We start from the raw sequence: 21,233 nt of genomic DNA, 5'->3' as shown, positions 1-21,233 counted from the left end.
ACTATTTTTTTTTCTTTTCTTAAATAAAAGCTACGGAATTACCAAATATGACTAATATATATATATGACAATTAATGATTCTAATAATAAAGATTTGATAACAATTTATATCTCATCTATCGTTTTTGCTTAATTTTATATTATTAAAATAAATTAAACAATCAAATTAGCTATAAAATTAAAATATAGATTTTTTCGTATATGTTATATTTTGATTTTTTTTAAAACGACAAAATTACTAAAACTGTTAAAATTATTATGTTAAAAATTAATGATTAATGGTTTAACATCATATATATATTTATAGAAAAACATTTAAAAAGTTTAGAACATGTAGTTTGTAGAAAAATATCATGCTGAGTTGTTACATAATCAGAATGTTAATTTGTTTACGTGGTGGCTTGAAAATAAATTGAGAATTTTGTTAGTTCAAAACTAAATTATTAGGGAATGTTATATTATATAGTATGTCTATTATAGACCATTCATTTATCAAATTAAAATTTATTATATATTATTTCATTAAATAAAACCTACGAAATTACCTAATGTGATTATGATATATATAGTAGTTGATGATTTTAAATAATGAAGATTTGCTAATAATCTGTATACTTTCTATAATTTTTAGTTAACTCTTTATTATTAAAATAAATTACACAATTACATTAATCATATATTAAAAATTTAGATTTTTTTTGTATATGTTGTATTTTGAATTTTTCAAAACGAGTATAAATTACTAAAACTGTTAAAAATCTCACATAAACTTTTGGGATCAATGTTTAAATTTTTTTTCTATAGTAAGATACAACGATAATAAAATCATATAAATAAATAATTTTATTTTAATAGGTGTTTATGTATAGATAAATTTAATTATATATCATATACAATAGATAATATTGATTGTTTTAATTTATTTATCCTAAAATGATTACGAATAAACAAGAGCGGTTATTTGATTTCTAAATATCAGGCCAAAATAAAAAAAGAAATGAAAATAAACTCAAAAATCAATATTTATATCGAGCAATAACCAAAATGACACAAAAAAAGAGAAAAATATCAAAGATAGATAGGATTGGCACGTGAACGTAAACTTCTCATAACCATCATTAACTTTTAAATTGCTAAATCATGATATAAAACCGAGGACATAGTTTCATTATAACAAAATAGTAGGCTTGAGATTCTTCGGCCTAAACGTTAGGTTTTTATGCGATAAATAATTTTTGACCTACAATATTTTAAAAAATGGGATCAATTCATTAGTAAAAAACTATGTAATTAACAAAAAAAATTAAAAATTGTTTAAGGGCCAAAATATTAATTTGATCAATAATATAAATTTCATTTTCCATACGATATTTTTTAAATAATTTTCATATAAATTTATACCTTGCGCAAAGCGCAGGTCTTATCCTAGTAATTCGTTTATACTGAAAAACCTAATTTAAGTCGTGTTATAAATATTTGATTATTCTTCAATTCCAGAAAGAATGTTTAGACTACTAAATTATTATGAATTGGTTATGTTAGTTTGAATTTTGAACGCAGAGTTTGATTAAAAAACAAATTGGATAAATGCATATAGGGATGGGCATTCGGGTACCCGTTCGGGTTCGGATCGAGTATTTTTAAATTTTTGGGTATTTTGGTATAGAGGTGTAGAACCCGTTCGAGTATTTTTGAACTTCGAGTCGGGGTCAGATATTTTTAGTTCGGATTCGGTTATTTCGGATCGGGTTCCGCTAGTTAGATTTTGAAAAAAATATATTAGATTTTTCATTTCTCAAATTTCTTGTATTTAAAAATATAATTCCCTTAACTAATTTTTTTTATTTTAATGGATTGAATGGTTAATAGATTTGGACATAACATTTTAAACTAAAAAAACAATAATTTGGTTATTATTCTTAAATTTTGGATTTAACTTTTTGTTAATTCTTGAAATAAAAATTTTGACATGTATTTTAAGTGAGTAGCCAATCATTTTTTTTCTTAATTGTGTGTATATCATATGAACTTAAAGTATGTGTAGTATCAATATAAATATTTTATATAAAATGAGAGATGTAGACTAGAAATATAAGATTAATTATACATATATTCGGTTATCTTCGGATATCCATTCGGATTTGGATATTACTCGTTCGGTTTTGGATATCCAATCTCTCCTAATTTAATACGCGTTCGGATATTTTGCTACTTCGGTTCGGATTTCAGTTCAAGTTTTTCGGATCGGGTTCGGGTGCAGCTTCAGATATCGGGTAAGGTGCCTATCCCTGCATGCACATATGTTAAATACAAGAAAGAAAATGAAAGAGTTAGTTAATGCACAATAGACATTTTACTATTTGAATTAACATAGATTTGAAGCCATTTTTACAATAAAGGAACAGCTCGTTCCGTTCATTTTTGTAGTTATACATATTAAAATATAATAAATATGTCTAGTAAAAGATAGAGTACTATTTATTTTTATTATACATTTTAATAATTATCAATCGATAATATTTTATCAATTCAATATTCTAATTAATATTCTTAAAAGCTTACAAATTGTTAATATTAATCAATGAAATATATTTAAAATGGAGAAAAACTATTTTTTTTTGTAAAATAAACCGGAGTTAATAAAATTATCTTTCAAGAAACTGATGAATTAGACTATATTTCAAAAACGCGGCGCACAGGACCGCATAGTCGCCGGAAATTCGCTCGTCGGCCTCTGTCCGCCGCGATTTGCTCTTTATCGAACAAAAAATTGGGATTTAAAAAAAACTCCAGATTTTGTTCAGTTAGACTTAGAAATCGAAGTAGATCTGTCTATTCTACCTATAAATACAAAAGAAAACGGAAGAAAACAATGAAAATAACAGAAAAAAATAAAACGGCAGCCATTATTAAGGTTAGGGTCGCAGGCACATGAGGAAGAAGATGAATATGAAATGACTATTTTACCCTCATTAATGCTTTAAAGATAAAAACCAATTAAAAGCAAACTCTCTGGTTTGAACCCGGATGCATTATATATATAAGTAAGGACCACTAACCACTGAACTATCAAAGATCTAATGGTTATACTTAAAATATCTAATATATATATATATATATATATCTAAGCTCTAAAACTAGGCCCCGATTAATCCCCGCATATTCTCCGATTTTCTCGTTACGCGCTAGGCCCGGAGTTACCGTCCGACTAGCGCCTAGCGTAGTTTGGAACAAGGCATTATACTACTAGTAGTAGTAAATAAAAATGGACAAACTAAATTAGACTTATTTCCTTATTTAATAGAGAAGGATGGGAATCAGAGTTGACGTGGAGGGGAAAAAGAGAGGGAGTGAATGATAAGAAGAGTGAGTCCCCAGAAAAAGGTTAGAAGCCACAGAGTCTTGTCTCTTCTCGAGCCCTGTGTTGTGTAACTTGTCTACCTCCTTTTATGTTCTTTTAATTCTTAATTTCCTAAAATTAATTCTCACAAGTATACGTATGTGCATCCATGACGACATTAACCACAATCAACTATATGCCTCTACTCGCCAGAATAAAAGTTATTCAAGAATTGTGGAATTTTCGTGAATCTAATTTAGGGTTTAGGTTACTCAACGTATTATTCCAATCAACGAAATAGTTGTTCGTTGAAACCAAGATACCAGCATATTTCTAAATAACAATGCACATTATTTTACCAAAAGAAAATTTACACTATATATTCTTATGTGAAGCATTTATTTAAGTGTAGAGAGAGATTTTGGAGTATAGTGTTTGGTGGCCTCTCTTCACTGCTACTTAACAGATCTTTCTTACAGAGATAGGGAGATAACAGTGTTTCTACAATGAGCCATGCTTTCACTGTCATATCATTTATTGCTCCCTCACATCCATTTGCTGTTTAAATATAATAATTCCACACATTTTTCTTATAATTTTAGAACCAAAGAAGCAAAATAAGAAAATATAGGTGGTTACTTTATTTTATGTTTTCTTTCCAATGCAAAAGCCAATATATAGAAAAAGCTTTTCGTTTTCCTACATTCTCTTTGGTGCAAGAGTAGTTATTGTACAGAGAGAGAGAGAGAGAGAGAGAGAGAGAGAGAGATAGAGAGAGAGAGAGAGAGAGAGAGAGAGAGAGGAGAGAGAGAGAGAGAGAGAGAGAGAGAGAGAGCGAGAGAGAGAGGAGAGAGAGAGAGAGAGAGAGAGAGAGAGAGAGAGAGAGAGAGAGAGAGAGAGAGAGAGAGAGAGAGAGAGAGAGAGAGAGAGGAGAGAGAGAGAGAGAGAGAGAGAGAGAGAGAGAGAGAGAGAGAGAGAGAGAGAGAGAGAGGAATGTAAATTTGCAAACTTGGTTAGTTTCTGTTATGTTCTGTTCCTCTGTCTTCTCTCTCTTTCGCTTTCCTTTCAATTCCATATCTAATCAGAAGCTGAAACTTCTTCACATGGATTGTGTTTTCGTTGGACCCACTTCGTATAGATACATACATTCGCATACGGGTATCTATATGTATAGATACTTTATATTTTCTTCATTTAAGAAATAAAAGGTATAAAACCAATAGAGTTTTTGTGGGTCCTGAAGGTTTCAAGCATGGCTTCTTACCATGTCATGCACATGCATACACGTATACTCGTTAGATACGCTTTGTCATTTGATTTTACGTTTCATTAGATACAACTTAATTATCAGCTTCTCTTTAACCAATAACAAAAAACTCATTAGCTTGTTATTGGTCTAAGGTATCGTGATTTTTCAACCATTCATTACTAGACCCAACTTATCATCACCTCCAATCAGTTAAAGTCTTTTTCTTTTTTGATGAACCCTATCGGATGATCCGGTCGGCCTCAGGAGGAATGCATTTAGTACTACAGAGTGGACTGGTTACCACACTGCCTAATCCGAATTTGAAATACCTTCTGACTAATATCAAGGAGTGAATCAATCATCTATTACGATGCACCATGTAAACCACTTGGACCGAAATCCAAGCCAAACTGGCCAAATGACTACATAGTTATTAGAAAAACATAGCTAAATGACTAAAATTTAGTGAACTGATAAACTATTGAGTAGATACAATAATCAATAAAAATTTGTCAACTCATCTTTTGTTTACGGAAAAAGATAAACAATAATCATAAAATAACATTAATTACCAGAAAAGACAAAAATTTTGACGTTCAGCAAAACCCTAAACTCTAAATTTTGAACATTAAACCCTAAACGCGGTCAGTAAAACCCTAGACCCTGAACTGCATGGTTTATGATTTATCCAATGGTTTATGATTTATCCAAGTGTCTATGATTTACCTAAAGGTTTAATTTTTAGAGTTTAGTATTTATGATTTAGGGTTTTGCTAACAGCGTTAATAACGTTAAAAAAATTCTCTTTTTATACATTCACTACTATATTTTTATTTGTTTTTATCATTTTTATTTCAAAAACATAATATGACTGACAAATTTTTTATTGGCTATTATTGTAGTAGTGAACCTCTAGTAGTGAACTTCTAGGTTCACATTAGAAGTTGAACCCAAGAATAATTCGCTTTAAGTATATCATTATTTACATATATATATGTAAATTTCGATTCTCAAAATTGTGGCAAATGGATCCATAACACTATTTTCTCATACCAATAATATATAGTTAGATGATCAATGACATCTCAAACACATACACACAGAGACACACACATACTATATATTTCTTATGTCAATATAAACACATACATCATATCCGATCAAGATGCATGTCTTGATCAATATTTGTAAACCGTTATTTTTAACGATCCAGATAGCATAATGAATATAGATATCATATCCTATATTATAGTCATGATTGAAATTGAAACCCAAAATTGTAGAGCATTTACGGTTGTTTGTTTGCATCTTGTTGTTTGAGTATCTCGAGGATGGGTACATGTTGTACTTGTACACATATACACGCTTAACAGTGATGGTTACTCGTCCATATTAGAAAAGACGGAGACAAACTAAACGAAATTAGTTTGGTCAACAGAGTTAAACCCACCAGTAAGCTCGACCTGAAGAAGCTGGACCATAGAATGTAGAAAAGATGGCAACAAGTGGATCAAATCGCCCGGTCTGATGATGGTTGATAAGAAGTCCCCACACTAGAAACCAAGGGTGTGGATCAAAGTTGAAAATCATATATACAGGCTGCAACAAAGGACCATTAATTTTTCCACTATTCTATTATTGTACCTTCTAAGGAATTACAAAACCCTAGCTAAAAATTTTACTAGGGAAAAAGAAAAATTAGGGATATACAAATCATACACATGAATGTTATTTATCTATGTATCCCTGACCACAGACTCTACGATTGTTTTTCTTCTTCAGTTAGACTAAGTGTTATAGTACGTATGGTATATGCATGGGAGAAAATGGTTTAGACTTTAGAAGATTTTATGAACTTAGATGACCAAAATAACTAAGGGAAATTGCATCCAGTAGACACAAAAAAAAACAAAATTCACTAACTAACTAAAAACACCCCCTCTCCTACTTTCTTTCCCTATCTCTCTCTACTCTCTCTTTAAAAATCTAATTTCACTTTTTTTTTTGGCTATTCAGCAAATAAGCCCAATAACTAACGTCTCAAGACATTTTTTTTCATACAATGCGCATGCATACAAACGTTGATAAGTTAACAGATTGGAGGCTAATTAGTATTTAATAAAATGTAGGAGTGGAGTAGATTGGATGATTTCGTTATAACTATACTCTCGATCTATAACTGAGGGTTTTTTCCGACAATTGATCAGTTTGATATAGGAAAATATATTAAAGTTCATGAATAAATGAAAGGGAAAAGGGGCTAAAAGGGAGAATGAAAATAGAGTAGTGCCCATATTAAGCAACCTCGTGAACCTCTTTGCATGCTTTTATTAGAAATATGCTTTTCCCGTCACCTTCTACGTTCCTAATTAAGTCTCTGTATTTGCATTTTCATTCTTTCACACCTAACGTGTTTACAGCTCTCTAAATATTGAGGTCGTTTGCCTTTTTTACCAAAAGAAAGAGACTTGCACAAGAAATATACGTATTTACTCTTTAACTTGGGTTTGAAACTTTTACCAAAAAAAAAAAAAACTTGGGTTTGAAACGAAAAGCATATGAGATATATTTCGCATGAAATTCGTTTTGTTGTAAACTGATGTTGTATATATTTTGGGTTAAATCGCCATTTGTAATTGTTTCATATTAAATCGTCTACCTGTATAATATTAAATTCATAGGGTATACACTTTTGTTTGTTGTTTAAACTACAAGTATAGGAATATTATTGTAGTAGATAATGATAAGATACATTCATAACGGCAATATGCAACATTCATGGATATATAAGAACAGTACTGGATAAGAAGATATAGCAAAATGATATTTGAAAGTGACAATCACTTTATTCCTGGATTAATTAGAGGCGCACAAAAAAATATCAATACATAATGGCAACAAACGTTTTGATTAGGGGTGGGCACTTTACCCGATATCCGAAGTGGCATCAAAACCCGATCCGAAAAACCCAAACCGAAATCCAAACCGAAATAGCAAAATACCCGAACGGGTATTGAATTAGAAGAGATTGGATATCCGAACCCGAACGGATAATACCCGAACCCGAATGGATATCCGAAGATAATCGAACATATGTATAATTAACCTTATATTTCTAGTTTACATCTCTCATTTTATATAAAATATTTATATTGATACTACACATACTTTAAGTTCATATGATATACATACAGTTACGTAAAATATGATTTGCTACTCACTTAAAATGCTTGTCAAGTTTTTATTTCAAAAATTAACAAAAAGTTACATTCAAAATTAAAAAAAAAAATTAAATTATTGCTTTTATAGTTTTTAAATATTATGTCCAAATTTATTAACCATTCAATCTATTAAAAAATAAATAATTAGTTAAGTGAAAGTTATATTTTTAAATACAATAAATTTGAGAAATGAAAATTTTATTTTTTTATTCAAAATCTAAATATCCGAACCCGATCCGAAATAACCGAATCCGAACTAAAAATACCCGAACCCGACCCGAAGTATAGAAATACCCGAACGGATTCTACACCTCTATACCGAAATACCTGAAAATCCGAAATAACCGATCCAAACCCAAACGGGTATCCGAACGCCCACCCCTAGTTTTGATGAAGCAGAAGTAAGCTCGACGAACACGAAAAACAAGAAAGCTGCTGACGAGAGCTGAATCTAAACTATCCATGTGGTTTTGGTCTGGTGGTAAAGGAGTTTCAGCTGGAATTTCCGGGGGTTCGATTCCCCTTAACCACCTGTTGACGTCTTAAATGGCAAGAAAACCAGGATTCTATGGACCTCTTGGTGATTAGTCATTAGACCTAAAATGTCTTTGGAATCACACCAAAATTATCAAAAAAAAAAGAGCTGAATCTAAACACAACTCAATGTATTTGTTTTGGATCGCACTTTCACAAAAAAATATATACATGGATATAGGTTTTCAAATTATGATATTTTTATTAAATTTTATAACAAATATCTGTAACCTCCAAAATCTCAAATCCGGTCATGATAAATTGATAATAATAGTTTCGTTGAAGTTTTACTTTCGAATGTAGATCTCTTATCGTACTACTACATTCCTGCTTGTATGGAATCTCTTCTTCATGAGGATTACTTGGTCTCATATGATTAATAAAATCATATTTGTTGTTAAAAAGAGATATGTTTCTAATATGTAATGATTTAATACTTCAACATTTAACATGCCAGAGCTTTGGGATGAATTACAAGGATTTGATCGCCATGATTAAGAAACCTAAAGTTTGGCCAAGTTTTGCAACAGAACCGGAAAAAATAGAGATTCTGCAAATATGCTTTTCGGACTTCAAGATCATTCATATTCCACAAATGCAAAACTAGATTTCTGATTTTTTAGTTAGGACTGCGAGATCCTTCCATAGAAAATTATGCTTTATTAGTTGTTTTATTTTGGTTTGGTTACGTAGATCACTTCAAATTTGATTAATATAATAGTTTTTTGTTGTAAAAAAAACCAATTACGAAGGAAATATAAATACCGATTGTCTTCCAGTAATTTTTTTTGGTCGATCAATTTACTGTGGTACACTGTTTAGCCAATAATAAAAAGAAAGAAAGTGTAAGCACGCTTTTGCAAAAAAGAAAAAGAAAGTGTAAGCACGTCAACAGGGTAAATAGCATCGACCCAAAATAAGTTATTGTGTAAATGCACGCCTTTTATTATCTTGCTGTAAAACGAAGGCTTTTTGCACATTATATAAGTAAAATCATTACGCCATTCATGCTTCCCACATTCCCATTTGAGAATTGAGGTTATACTATATTATCACCACTATCTAGCGTGGTCCAAAACTCAACTACTGTAAATCACATCGCTCCATCAATTATTACTGGCGAGCTAAACCTATTTATCTACTTTAACTTTTTTCTTTAGAAAAAAAAAACGAAATGTACGATGAATCGATGAAATAAAAAAGTACTTTCCATCTTTTTTTTCTTTAAACAGATTTTGTTTTTCATTTCAAAACCTCTTAAATGTCAAAATGAAAATTCAATTAAAACATCAAAACTGAAAAACAAATAAAGTCCCACGTACATTCGCTGTTTCGCCTCTACCATTTTTACTTTAAATTCTACAAAGTATAATAAAATTACAACGATCTGACCGGTTTACCAAAACCGGTGTGGGTGAAGTGTCACTGCTATTGGGACCAGTTCAACCACCGTAGAGAGAAATCAAAGTCATGCGGGTTTCTTAGGGTGGAGTTCTTAGCATAGTATAAAAAACGTCACTTAACTTTTAACTAAGAAAAACTAAAAACCATCTTTTATATCTCTTAGTTTTTAAAAAACGTTTCTTAGTTTTTCTTAGTTAAAAGCTAAAAGACGTTTCTTCTATTATGCTAAGAACCTCACCATAAAGACCCGCATTAATTATGCTCTAAGGTTTTTTTTGTCAAAAGCTAGTAGAAGATCGATGCTTAACTTCAATGGAGTTTAAGTGCTGAGCAATGAAAATAACTGTCATAACTACTAAGAGATATCCCACCAACGAACTCAAAAACAGAGCTCTGGGCTGTCTGGTCTGAACGAACCCATAAATCCCATTTGATGTCATCACAATGACATCCGTTAATCCATCGTTTGAGAAGTCATCAGCGATGACTGCATGTGTTGGCTGGAACGGTAAGTCGATAGAAGCCAATACGCTTCCTCCTAGAGATAAGATCACTGCCGCTTGATCTCCTCCCGCAAGGATCATAGGATGGTTATCATGAATGCGCAGCAAGAACGGCTTCAGGGTCGGGACCCCCGTCCCTGATTCAGTTAAACCAGATGGAGACGGGTGATGCGACCATGTTGCTTTTTTCTAAAGCTGCCATTGCCAAAGGGGCTCGCGGCGGCCGTGCACATCAGACGTGTATGATGTCACCTCTCCACGTTTTCTCAAGAAGATTACATCGCCGTGACTTCCTCTCCTGGGAATGAGGATGGGAGTTGAAATCTCCAAAGAAGAGGTATCGCTTGTATCAACAAAGTTTCGTGAATGCTCTCTGTAGTGCATGGAGTTGAAGGCGGTGTGATGACAGATAGAGACGTTGAAGAGCTGCTCTCGGACGGGAACGCCTGAGGTTGCCACTGCCCAGCGAGGCTTCAACACTTCCATTGATCCGCTAACTATAATTCTCTATCCAACACTGCCTACGACCGCTTAAGGTGGGCACAGAGAATATATGGTCGTAAGAACTGAAGATCCATTATATAAGCTAGTGAAAGCGAAATCGGCAGTGGTGTCTATTATGTACCTGGACATGATCGAGTACACCATCTCCGTTTATGTCCGCATGAAGCCCACCTTCAAGTAGATGAAGCTGAAGACATGAAGTTAACATATAATAAACGGGTTCGTGATATATTAAGCTTGTTAATGATGTGAAGGAACAACTACCTTGCAAAGAATTCGACCAGTGGACAAATGAATAGCTTTAATTCCTTTTTTTTGATGAGCCATGACAACAGTAGGAACCCACCAAAGCTTAGTGTAGTTAGTTATGGTTAATATGTATTGAATGCCCTGCAGCAACATGTGGTTTTCTATCATAAACAATATGGGTATTTTCAGTTGGGAACATTATGTTTTATAAGAGCTTCACCTTATTGGGTGTTGATGAGCCATCATAGCGCACAGCCTTCCCGGTCAATTTTGGAATCTTTCTCAATAAGTCTATTCCAGCTGGTGTGTGTTCCTGAGGTATGTGAGATCGTAGCCTTCCAAGCTTGCTTCTTTAATATTTTCCTCTTGTGTCGTCTGAAATGAGCAAGCTTCAACAATGTATCTTCCCGCCGGTCCTGATACAGAGACATCAAAGTACTTTGAACAGTTCTTTATAAAGCATGTTAGATTACGAAGCACGTCATAGGAGGCATAAGACTTACCCAGTGATGGGGCATAACCCCAAGAATTAATTCTCTAAATTCTCTGCATTCAAACTTCAACCCACAACATATTTCATATTTCAAAACTTTTGAAAAATTAAGTTTGATAGTGCAACATAAATCTTTTTAAAAGACAACCAGAACAAGTTAACTACATATCTCAGTGATCAATGGAGAACGAGTTAGCTTTACCTCTCCTGGGTGACGGCTATTTATAGAATGCACGTCAAACCTTGTAATTGTGTTGGGAAATTAATTTTGGCGCATCTGAGGTGTGAGCTTCAACATCCTAGAAGAGAGAAATAAGAAAATAATATATCAATCTGACCACCAAATCTATAGCAGGTAAGAATCTATTTGAACTATATGTAGTGAAAGAAGTGAGCAGAAAGGAGAAATAACTAACATCAGTTTTTTTACTCAACCGAAGAACACCAGTTCGGCCAGCGAATAAATAAACAGAAAAGTGACGTAAGTTATCAACTCCAGAATCTTCAGAGGCCTGAAAGAAAGCTTAAAGTCACACTACTAAACAGTCCAAACACAACTCTTATGCACAGTGGAAAATGAACAACTGTGAGTTTCTTTCTTTATCTTGAGTTCTAGACAAAATGTGTAACCAAAACGTCTAAAGTACTATTAGAGGTAGTCTACAAAGGCGATCATGATATACTAATTGCACATCTTTCGTACCCGTTTCTCAGTAGCACTTCTCCTTGTGTTGCTCTGCAATTTTTTCTGTCATGTCAAGTTCCTCAAATGGGTCCATGTGATTCTAAAACCACAAGAATACTCTATTGGTAAATAGTAATACAACAGGCAAGCTAAATAGAAAATAGAGAGAATTTTCCTTGTACATACATATGGCTGCATCTCCATCTGTCCACCAACAATAACCAAACCAGTGTCACTGTGCTTCTACGTGTAATTGCTTATGGAAGTTGCTATCTATCTATGGTGTGCGTTATGTGGAAAATACTCTTGTTATTCCGCCAACATGGTTAAGTAGAAAGGATTAATAATCTTTAGACAAAGGATGAAAACTTAAACCTGCTGATTCGTTTCCCAGAGTTTTTTCAGGTTGTGATCAAAGAAGAACAAAGACCAAACAGAGGTAACAACAACCAAATCTGGATTCTTTGGTGTCCCATCTTTATAGTACCTATCAATAAAACCAGAGGCCCTTGCCACATCCCAGAGGCAACACGGATCTTGTCAAGCAAAAGGATGAACCTTCATCCACACGCCTGGTATGAGGCTCGAGGACTTAATCCACTAAACATTTAATAGCAAAACCATAAAGAGAAATAAATGCACAAGCACTAAGCTGCAAAATCACTAGCTTACATGAATCTTTGCATCGTTCGTAGCAACGATAACCTCCTTCTTTCCATCTCCACTAAGATCAGCTATGATAGGTGGTGGGAGACGATCAGCTTCATGTTTGACTGGGTACTCATCGTACAAATGGAACCATGCTTCTTTGTGATAAGATTCAGAGCTTCCAACTTAAAATCAACTGGCCATAAATTGAGTTGCCCAAATCTCTTATATATTACTCAAGTCCCTTATATATTTTCATTTTTCTCTCCAACACTTTGAACCCTAAATCACCTTCATGCTGCTTAAAATCAAGAATCAACAGAGAAATCATGCAATCTAGCTAACGTGCCACACCATTCATAGAAATAAATTGCAGTCGAGTTCTACCAATACATGAAAGTTTTCAAAGCTTGCTCTAGGAGCAAATCGATTAAGGGTTCTAGAGGTAAGAAGACGATTAGTGGGATGGGGGGGGGGTGGAGCGGAAATCACCTAAAGAGTGAAGAAATCAAATCCACAAATCATCAAAATCATCAAATGATCGTCGAGAAGCAGAATCTCTGGTCATTATTCGTCCAACACGATGCCGTGTTAGTGTATTGAACATTTTGTAACTAAACAGCCTGATGTTTCGATCACACTGAACCGAACGTTACGTCGTTACGGTAGAGATAATCCATCCAAGAGTATTAGTTTAAACCAAGGAGCCAAACAAGTTCATTAGCTATCGTATCTAATTTGGGGAGAAAAAAAGAAAAAGAAATTGCCTTGGGTTTAATAAGGAACTTATTGCGCTGAATGCTATATTCTATAAAATGTTTATCAAATAACAAAAATTTTAAATTTTTTTTTAAACACTACAAATATTTTTAATGATTTGATTAATCATAAATTTAATTCAAGTATGATATTGTTTTCAGAAATTTGAAATTGAAATAGTCATATTCTTTTAAAATTTATATAATTTAATTTAAATTATATAAATATATTTTTAAATTTGAAGATCTATTAAATAATGTTTTCTACTCGTATGATTTATGTTCATTTATATAGATTTATAATAAAAATATTTTTTACCATTGATCACAAAAAAAATTTAGTGTGAGATTTTTAACATTTTTAGTAATTTATTATTATTTTTAAAAATATAACAAAGGCGCAAAAGTATTAAATATTTATTATATGTCTATGTGATGGTATAATTTATTTTAGTAATATGACACTAACAAAAATGATTGAAAATATAAAATTGTTATCAAGCTTTTATTATTCACTAAAATAATAAAATAATAAAAGCTTTTATTATTCACCATCAATCATTTTTGTTAGTGTCATATTACTAAAATTAAACGGGTGGCTTTTTGTTAGTGTCATACAAATTTAATATGACACCCAAATCATATGGCTTCACCCCTGGAACCGATTCGTTCTTCTTCTCCGTCATATGGCTGGAAGAGTATTATTTCTGCTAGATCTCTGGTTTGTAAAGGACTAATTAAACGGGTGGGAACAGGTTCGTCTATCTCTGTATGGAATGATCCTTGGATCCCAGCCACTCGCCCGAGACCAGCAACCAAAAATTTTCCCAACTTTTATCCGGATCTTACAGTGGATTCCCTCATAAATTCGGAATCTCGCTCATGGAATTTACAGGTAATTAGGACTCTTGTGGATCCTACGGATGCGAAAATAATTGAAAGTATTCCTTTAAGTAGGAATCAGTTTGAGGATAGGAATGGATGGCATTTTACTAAAACTGGAAAATATTCAGTCCAATCAGGCTATCAAGTGGAACGGGTCTATCCGGATAAGGAAAAACCGCCAGTTTTTTATGGCCCTACAGTGGATATACTTAAAGCTTTCTGTTGGAAAGTTCGGTGTCCCCCAAAAATAAGGCATTTTTTATGGCAACTTCTCTCAGGATGTATATCGGTCATGAAAAATCTCAAGGCAAGAGGGATAAATGGAGATACATATTGTGCTCGATGCGGAGAACCTGAAGAATCAATTAACCATGTATTTTTTGAATGTCCACCGGCACGCCAAGTGTGGACATTATCCAAGATTCCGTCAGCTCCGATTTTTTTTCCTATTTCTTCATTGTTTGCTAATATGGATCATCTATTTTGGAGAGTCCGGCCAAAGATGGATGATCATCAGTTTGCATGGATTTTATGGTATATTTGGAAAGCTCGAAATAACAAAGTTTTCAGTAATTTGGATATTGATCCGAGGGATACTCTTCAATTAGCTGAAATAGAATCATCACTTTGGGCAGAAGCACAGGTGGGAAATGATCCAACGAGAGGGCTCTCGGTACAGACCAATGTTCCCCTAGTGACACAAGGTCGATGGTGTTTCCTAGATGGTTCATGGAAGGATGAGGATACATTCTCAGGACAAGGCTGGTATAGTACTTTACCAGGGTTTGATGGGCTGCTAGGGGCAAGGAATGTAAGGGCATGTCTTTCACCCCTTCATTCGGAGATAGAGGCGTTGATTTGGGCAATGGAATGTATGAAGAATTTAAGACAGTTTCAGGTAACGTTTGCAACGGATTGTTCTCAATTGGTGAAGATGGTTTCGGAACCAGAAGAATGGCCAGCATTCGAAAGCTATTTGGAAGACATACAGTTTCTCAAAGGAAGTTTCCTCAACTCAGATATCGTTCATGTACCTCGGACAGCGAATCTTCGGGCGGATAGTCTAGCACGCAGTGCTAGGAAACAATCGTCCTTTGTCGTTCACATGGATGCGGAGTTACCGATTTGGTTTACAGAGTCAACATGAGTCTGTAAATTCTTTGCTGTCAAAAAAAAAAAAAAAAATATTCACTATCATTAATTACATTATATCTTAAACCACATTAGGTACCTACTCTTAAGGAAATATCAAAGTTATTTTAATGTGTCTTGAAAATAATTGTGGTGACCACAAGTCAGCTATTTTTTTGTGAAAATTATTGTAATGATGACACATGGTTGTTTTTTCAAAAACAAATTCAAATAATATATAAAGTATTATATCTCTCTCATTTGTTTCCTGTATTGTTCATTGGTGAGAGCAGATACGAACAAGAAGACACCCTTCTTTTCTGACTCATGAGAAAGAGCCAACATGGGATGAAGAACTGAGAAAAGACACACACAAGGTTATGATGTTTATTTAGATTGACATAAAAATATCATCATTCATATTGTTTTGACTGTGGGATAATGGCAAGGTCCTTGTCACCAATTTGTTTTTTTGTGAGTTAAAACTTTTTAAAAGGGATGTAAATTGTCAGAGAATAAAAGTTGTAAGAGGAAAGTGGGAATATTTATGATTTGGGTGAAGAAGGAAAGGTAGCATATTTAGTGGGTGTAGTTATGGAAAATAAAATCACGCGTTAAATAATGGAGAGAACAAAATATATTGTTGGCAAAGCTGTAATTTTAGGTGTCCTGGCATCCTATATTTGAAAAAGGAAGAGGAGAAACATAAACAGAACACAAAGAGACAGAGCAGATCTGTGGAAAGAAAGCGAAAGATGGCTGGTGAAGAAGGACAAGTGATCGCATGTCACACCGTGGAGGCATGGAACGAACAACTCCAAAAGGGCAATGACTCTAAAACTCTTGTAATCTGGCTTTTTCTCCCTTCTTCCTCTTCCATCTTTTTATTTGATTTGGTGTTGTTGAGATATGGGTTTGTCTGTCTCTTATCCTATAGATTTGATTGGTTTGATTTTTATAGTCTCGATCTGTCTCATCGTCTCGCAATACAATACGTTTGATTCTTACCGATCTGAATGCATGCTTGGCACACCATGTCACCATATATGAATTAATGTAGGACGTATTTATACGTATATAGAATTTGAAATCTTTTCTTTATTTTTCAGCATTACCATGCATATATTAGATTCTAGGGTATAGTAGATCGTATTGACGAGAGGTAGCGATATATGCTTCTGTGAAAATAAAGGACCCTAGAAAAAATGTTTTACCCTGGAAGCAAATACCACGACTATTATTTGTGATATAAACATATTAATGTAGTTATAACATTGTTATGACATTATTGGCATCTATGGTTGTATTGTTACATTTTTCTCAATGAAATGATCCATGAGTTGGTTAAATTGTTGAAGGTGGTGGTTGATTTCACGGCGTCTTGGTGTGGGCCATGTCGTTTCATAGCTCCATTCTTTGCTGATTTGGCTAAGAAACTCCCTAATGTGATTTTCCTTAAGGTTGATATTGATGAACTAAAGGTAACAAAACAAATATCACCCGACTCTTTATTCCTCTTCTTTGTTGAGTGAGATTGTTTTATAACTCACTATGCCCAAAGATCTAACAAATTATGTTTTTATTTATGATGAAACAGTCAGTGGCGAGTGACTGGGCGATTGAGTCGATGCCAACATTCATGTTCATGAAAGAAGGGAAGATTGTGGACAAAGTTGTTGGAGCCAAGAAAGATGAGCTTCAGTCTACTATTGCCAAGCACATGGCTTAACTAAACCTTTTATATGTCTTGTCTTAAGATATTGAATTCATTGCTTTTTATGTACTCTTGAGATGTTATGACTTGTTCCCTCTTTGTTATGATGATTCCTGTTTAATCTCGTCTGATAAGATTGAGACTTGCTAGTGAGTTTGTTGAATTATGATTTTGTTTTGTTTATCCAGTTGCTTTTGTCTTTTTTTTTCTAATTCGAAAACTACTTTCTAGTTCCTACACTTGTTCTAAAGAAACTTAGTTGTTCGCAATATATTTGACGAAAAAATGTTTAAAAATAAAATAAAATAGGGCAAGCTGATGAGGGTGGCGTTTCTTAGCTGAAGATGGGTAATATCATTGCCACGTTTGGATACGGATGAAAATCTGTTTATACTTTATATAGAAAAGAATATGAATCCTCAAATCAAAATGGGGTTCCCATACAAAAGGAGCACTGAAGCTTTTTTCATGAAATGTAATTAACCAAGTGCAAGACGATGAAGGAAGGTAGCTCATATCGCCAGGCCAGTAAGGCGTTAATTGGCCGAAAAATGAGGTTTGATGATGCCTTCCAGTTTTTACTAAGGCCATCAGTTTCAGCATCTTGTGTGGATCACCTTGACCCGTAACATATCCCATTTCTTTGTCCACGTCTATACAAATATATCTTATATATTAAAATATAAGTCACAACCTTAATTCATATGTGATTTTAAAAAAAAAATGGACCTAATTGACATATTCCTAGAAATTCATGTTACATTTAATCTATAATCTTATCATTTAAATTTTGGACCTACCAAATTTTTTATTAGACTATCAATAATTAGATTTAAAGAATAAATGATCTATTAGATTTATAGATAGTATAAATTAAATAGATATAAATTTAATGCTGTAATATTATACCTCCATATGTTTAATATTTAAATATTTATCGATGTTAACTTTTAAAATTATAAAAAAAATTTTAAATAACAAAAATCATATTATCTAACAATGATTCATCTTTACTACCTTAAACCAATGAAAACAAATTTTAACTATATAGTTTATTTTAAAAATTAAACAAAAACTAAATGTTTAATTATTTACTCGATAATATAAATCTATGAAGCGAAAAGTTTAATTTTTTAAAAACTTTCTAAATTTGTGAAATATTACAATATCTTTGAATATGACAATAAAACAATATTTTACTAATCTTTATATATATAGTTATGATTTTAATAATGAAATAATAATCTGAATATATATATATATAGAAGAAGATACAAATACATGTAAAAGTTTAAAACAATCTATTCAATGAAAAAAATATACCGTAAACTTATTATGTTTTAAAAATTGATAGACACATAGATTATAATATATACTAATTTAAAATTTAAAACAAAATATTTATATAAAAATAAATGAAAACAAAAACCGCGCGATCATATATTGCGCGGGTCGAAATATTGTAATAACTTAATATTGCAATTTTTAAATCTGTATGATCATATCTATACTTAAATAACATTAAGGGTTCCATATTTGGAATTAGTGTCGTTAATGGTATAGAATTTTCTTCCTTTATGTGGCACTCTGATAATCCAAATTCTTTAGTGGTAACAAATTAAGACGCAAGTCTCGTGACACTATATCTTTGACAATAAAGAAAATATCTAATGAAATTTAAAGACAAAAATCTTGATGATTGACAAGAGAAGCGATTTCTCACCATTACTACTACCAAGTTGGTGTCAAGCAAGGGCGAATCTAGAAAATAATCTCCATGATTGACAAGTGATTGGAAGATTGTGTATGGAGTTGCTGAGGCCAAGAAAGATGAGTTTTCCATCTACCATTGCCACCAAGTTGTTGACAAGCAAAAGCAAAACTAGAGAATTTTTATTCTGGAGATATATAAAAGGTAAAAGAAATAAATAATAAAGTAACGAAATAGCGATTTGATCATGGGGTGACATGAGGATGTAAAGAGATTTGAGGCACCTCGCCTTGACGTTCTACGACTACAACTCAAACGTTATTCTCGTTAGTGACGGAAAATAAAGAGGGTTTGCTTTCGGCAGTGAAGATGGGAAAGATCATTAGTTAGACGGGTTTGGTTGCGGATGCAAACATGTTCAACAAAAGGATAATAATTTATCCTGAAATCAAGTGAATAGAAAACCCATTGAAGCTTTCCCGTGAAGAGAATCAAGATGGATTTGTTTTTGACATACTATGGTCTTAATTATAGACTTTATAGTATATATAATTGATCATATTATACCTTTAAGGAAAATTATGCAAACTTGTAAATGCAAACTTCAAACATCCATTTAAACTTCCTAATAATCATCGGATTCATAAAAAATCACCAAAAAACAAAACACAGAGAAATAAATTCTCCTCGATCCTCTTCTGCTAATACTAATAAATAGCAGAGAGAATTTTCATCCAATAAAGCAAAAAAAGAAAGAAAAACGGATACAAGCAGAAAACCCTTGATTAAAAAGAAGGGTTTTGCTTGATCTCGACATACGTAGTTATATAAAATAGAACTACATAAAGCCCTAATAATAGCCGTAACCATATCCACCCGAATAAGGATATTGTTGTTGGTAAGGTTGCATAGCCGGCGGTGCCGAAGGGTAGTAACCGTGAGACGATGACGGATGGTAGTTGCTCATATTCATATCTCCAGGCCAATAAGGCGTTGATTGGCCAAAGTAAGAGTTTTGATAACTGTTGCCAAAATGGGAATGATCATGATGATGATGTGTTCCGGTTTTCACAAACGCCATTTCAGCGTCTTTACCTTTCCTTGAAGCCATCAATTTCAATAGCTTGTTTGGGTCGCCTTGACCCGTTACGTAAGCCATTCCTTCGTCCACGTCTATCCAAAAGTTTCCTCCTATACCATATCGCACGATAATCAGTAAAATGAATTGATATTGAGACTATATATATATATATATGATGTTTATATACGAACCTTTGATTTTCTTAAGAATTTTCGTCATGCTCTTGTGCCATTCGGGAGAGCTAGTGTTCACTTTGAACCCACAAGTCTGCAAAAAAAAAAAAAACGTTCAAATAATCTTAATACATAAGATACTACAAATCGCTACAATCATCAAAGTATATATATTGAAAAAGATTGTTATGGATATGTAATGATGGATTGAAAACGGACCAGTCTTGTAGTCTGACGATTTGACGAAAACATGCTTGTCATCTTTGAAGAACTCGTGAGGAAAAACTATTTGGAGTTGTATGAACTAAAAGGTTTTGTTTTCCTTTGCAAAATGAACGAGAGTGGTGTATATTTATATTGGTTTCGATAATCAATACTGGATTTATAAATCTATACCAATATGGTAACCATCTTTATATTTTACATAATGGGTTTCATATTTGGAATTAGTGTCGTTAATGGTATAATATTTGCTTTCCTTATGTGGCATATTTGATCCATATTCTTTAGTGGTTTATGAATTAGGACGCAAGTCTCTCTCTAGCTCCATATCTTCTATATTTAAACAATAAACACATATTTTCTCAATACGTTGATGAAATCTACATGATTTTAGCCTAAACAGAATACAAAAATTCATGATCAATTGAGTTTAAGGCGTTTTGGATATTTATAAAGATCATTATGAAGATTTTTACCTATTTGAAAAATAACAGAGTAATATTCGTTAAAGAAATTTAGTGATATATATGCATAAAATATTATTTACCTTAAATCCGTATTAGTATTTTTTTTTTTAATCGTGTTTGTAAATCCCTTTATCTTTAAAATTTTTAAAATAAATTATTATTGAGCATAAAAATACAAAATCCATAATTTGTGCGTGTGTTATAGGCTTTCTCAGACCCAGTATCGAAGTACCAAACTCATGGGCCCATTTATACTCAACC

At 32.8% G+C, this 21,233-nt stretch overlaps 2 protein-coding genes and 1 pseudogene across 2 annotated transcripts; 1 reads left to right on the top strand and 2 right to left on the bottom strand.

Annotated features, from left to right (window-relative positions):
- Positions 1-9,917: 9,917 nt before the first annotated feature.
- LOC103841101 lies at positions 9,918-10,899 on the bottom strand (annotated as a pseudogene).
- Positions 10,900-15,861: 4,962 nt separating this feature from the next.
- On the top strand, positions 15,862-17,519 carry LOC103841025 (thioredoxin H1). The gene is made up of 3 exons (XM_009117536.3): positions 15,862-16,449; positions 16,963-17,085; positions 17,202-17,519. The coding sequence occupies exons 1-3, from the start codon at positions 16,360-16,362 to the stop codon at positions 17,331-17,333; spliced, it is 345 nt and encodes a 114-aa protein (XP_009115784.1). The 5' UTR covers positions 15,862-16,359; the 3' UTR covers positions 17,334-17,519.
- Positions 17,520-18,552: 1,033 nt separating this feature from the next.
- LOC103841023 lies at positions 18,553-21,207 on the bottom strand. Its single transcript, XM_009117535.2, has 3 exons — positions 20,503-21,207; positions 20,302-20,377; positions 18,553-20,220 (listed from the first exon to the last, which is right to left on the bottom strand). The coding sequence occupies exons 1-3, from the start codon at positions 20,542-20,544 to the stop codon at positions 19,880-19,882; spliced, it is 459 nt and encodes a 152-aa protein (XP_009115783.1). The 5' UTR covers positions 20,545-21,207; the 3' UTR covers positions 18,553-19,879.
- Between the last annotated feature and the right edge of the window lie 26 nt (positions 21,208-21,233).

This window comes from Brassica rapa, chromosome A09, assembly GCF_000309985.2.
Source record: "Brassica rapa cultivar Chiifu-401-42 chromosome A09, CAAS_Brap_v3.01, whole genome shotgun sequence".
Classification (NCBI taxonomy): Eukaryota; Viridiplantae; Streptophyta; class Magnoliopsida; order Brassicales; family Brassicaceae; genus Brassica; species Brassica rapa.
This window is presented reverse-complemented; position numbering and strand designations above follow the sequence as displayed.

Coding starts and splice junctions, on each gene's coding strand:
- LOC103841025 (XM_009117536.3), top strand. CDS start 16,360: ATGGCTGGTGAAGAAGGACAAGTGATCGCATGTCACACCGTGGAGGCA. Junction 16,450..16,962: donor GCAATGACTCTAAAACTCTT/GTAATCTGGCTT, acceptor AAATTGTTGAAG/GTGGTGGTTGATTTCACGGC. Junction 17,086..17,201: donor TTGATATTGATGAACTAAAG/GTAACAAAACAA, acceptor ATGATGAAACAG/TCAGTGGCGAGTGACTGGGC.
- LOC103841023 (XM_009117535.2), bottom strand. CDS start 20,544: ATGACAAGCATGTTTTCGTCAAATCGTCAGACTACAAGACTG. Junction 20,378..20,502: donor ATCGTCAGACTACAAGACTG/GTCCGTTTTCAA, acceptor TTTTTTTTGCAG/ACTTGTGGGTTCAAAGTGAA. Junction 20,221..20,301: donor AATTCTTAAGAAAATCAAAG/GTTCGTATATAA, acceptor GATATGGTATAG/GAGGAAACTTTTGGATAGAC.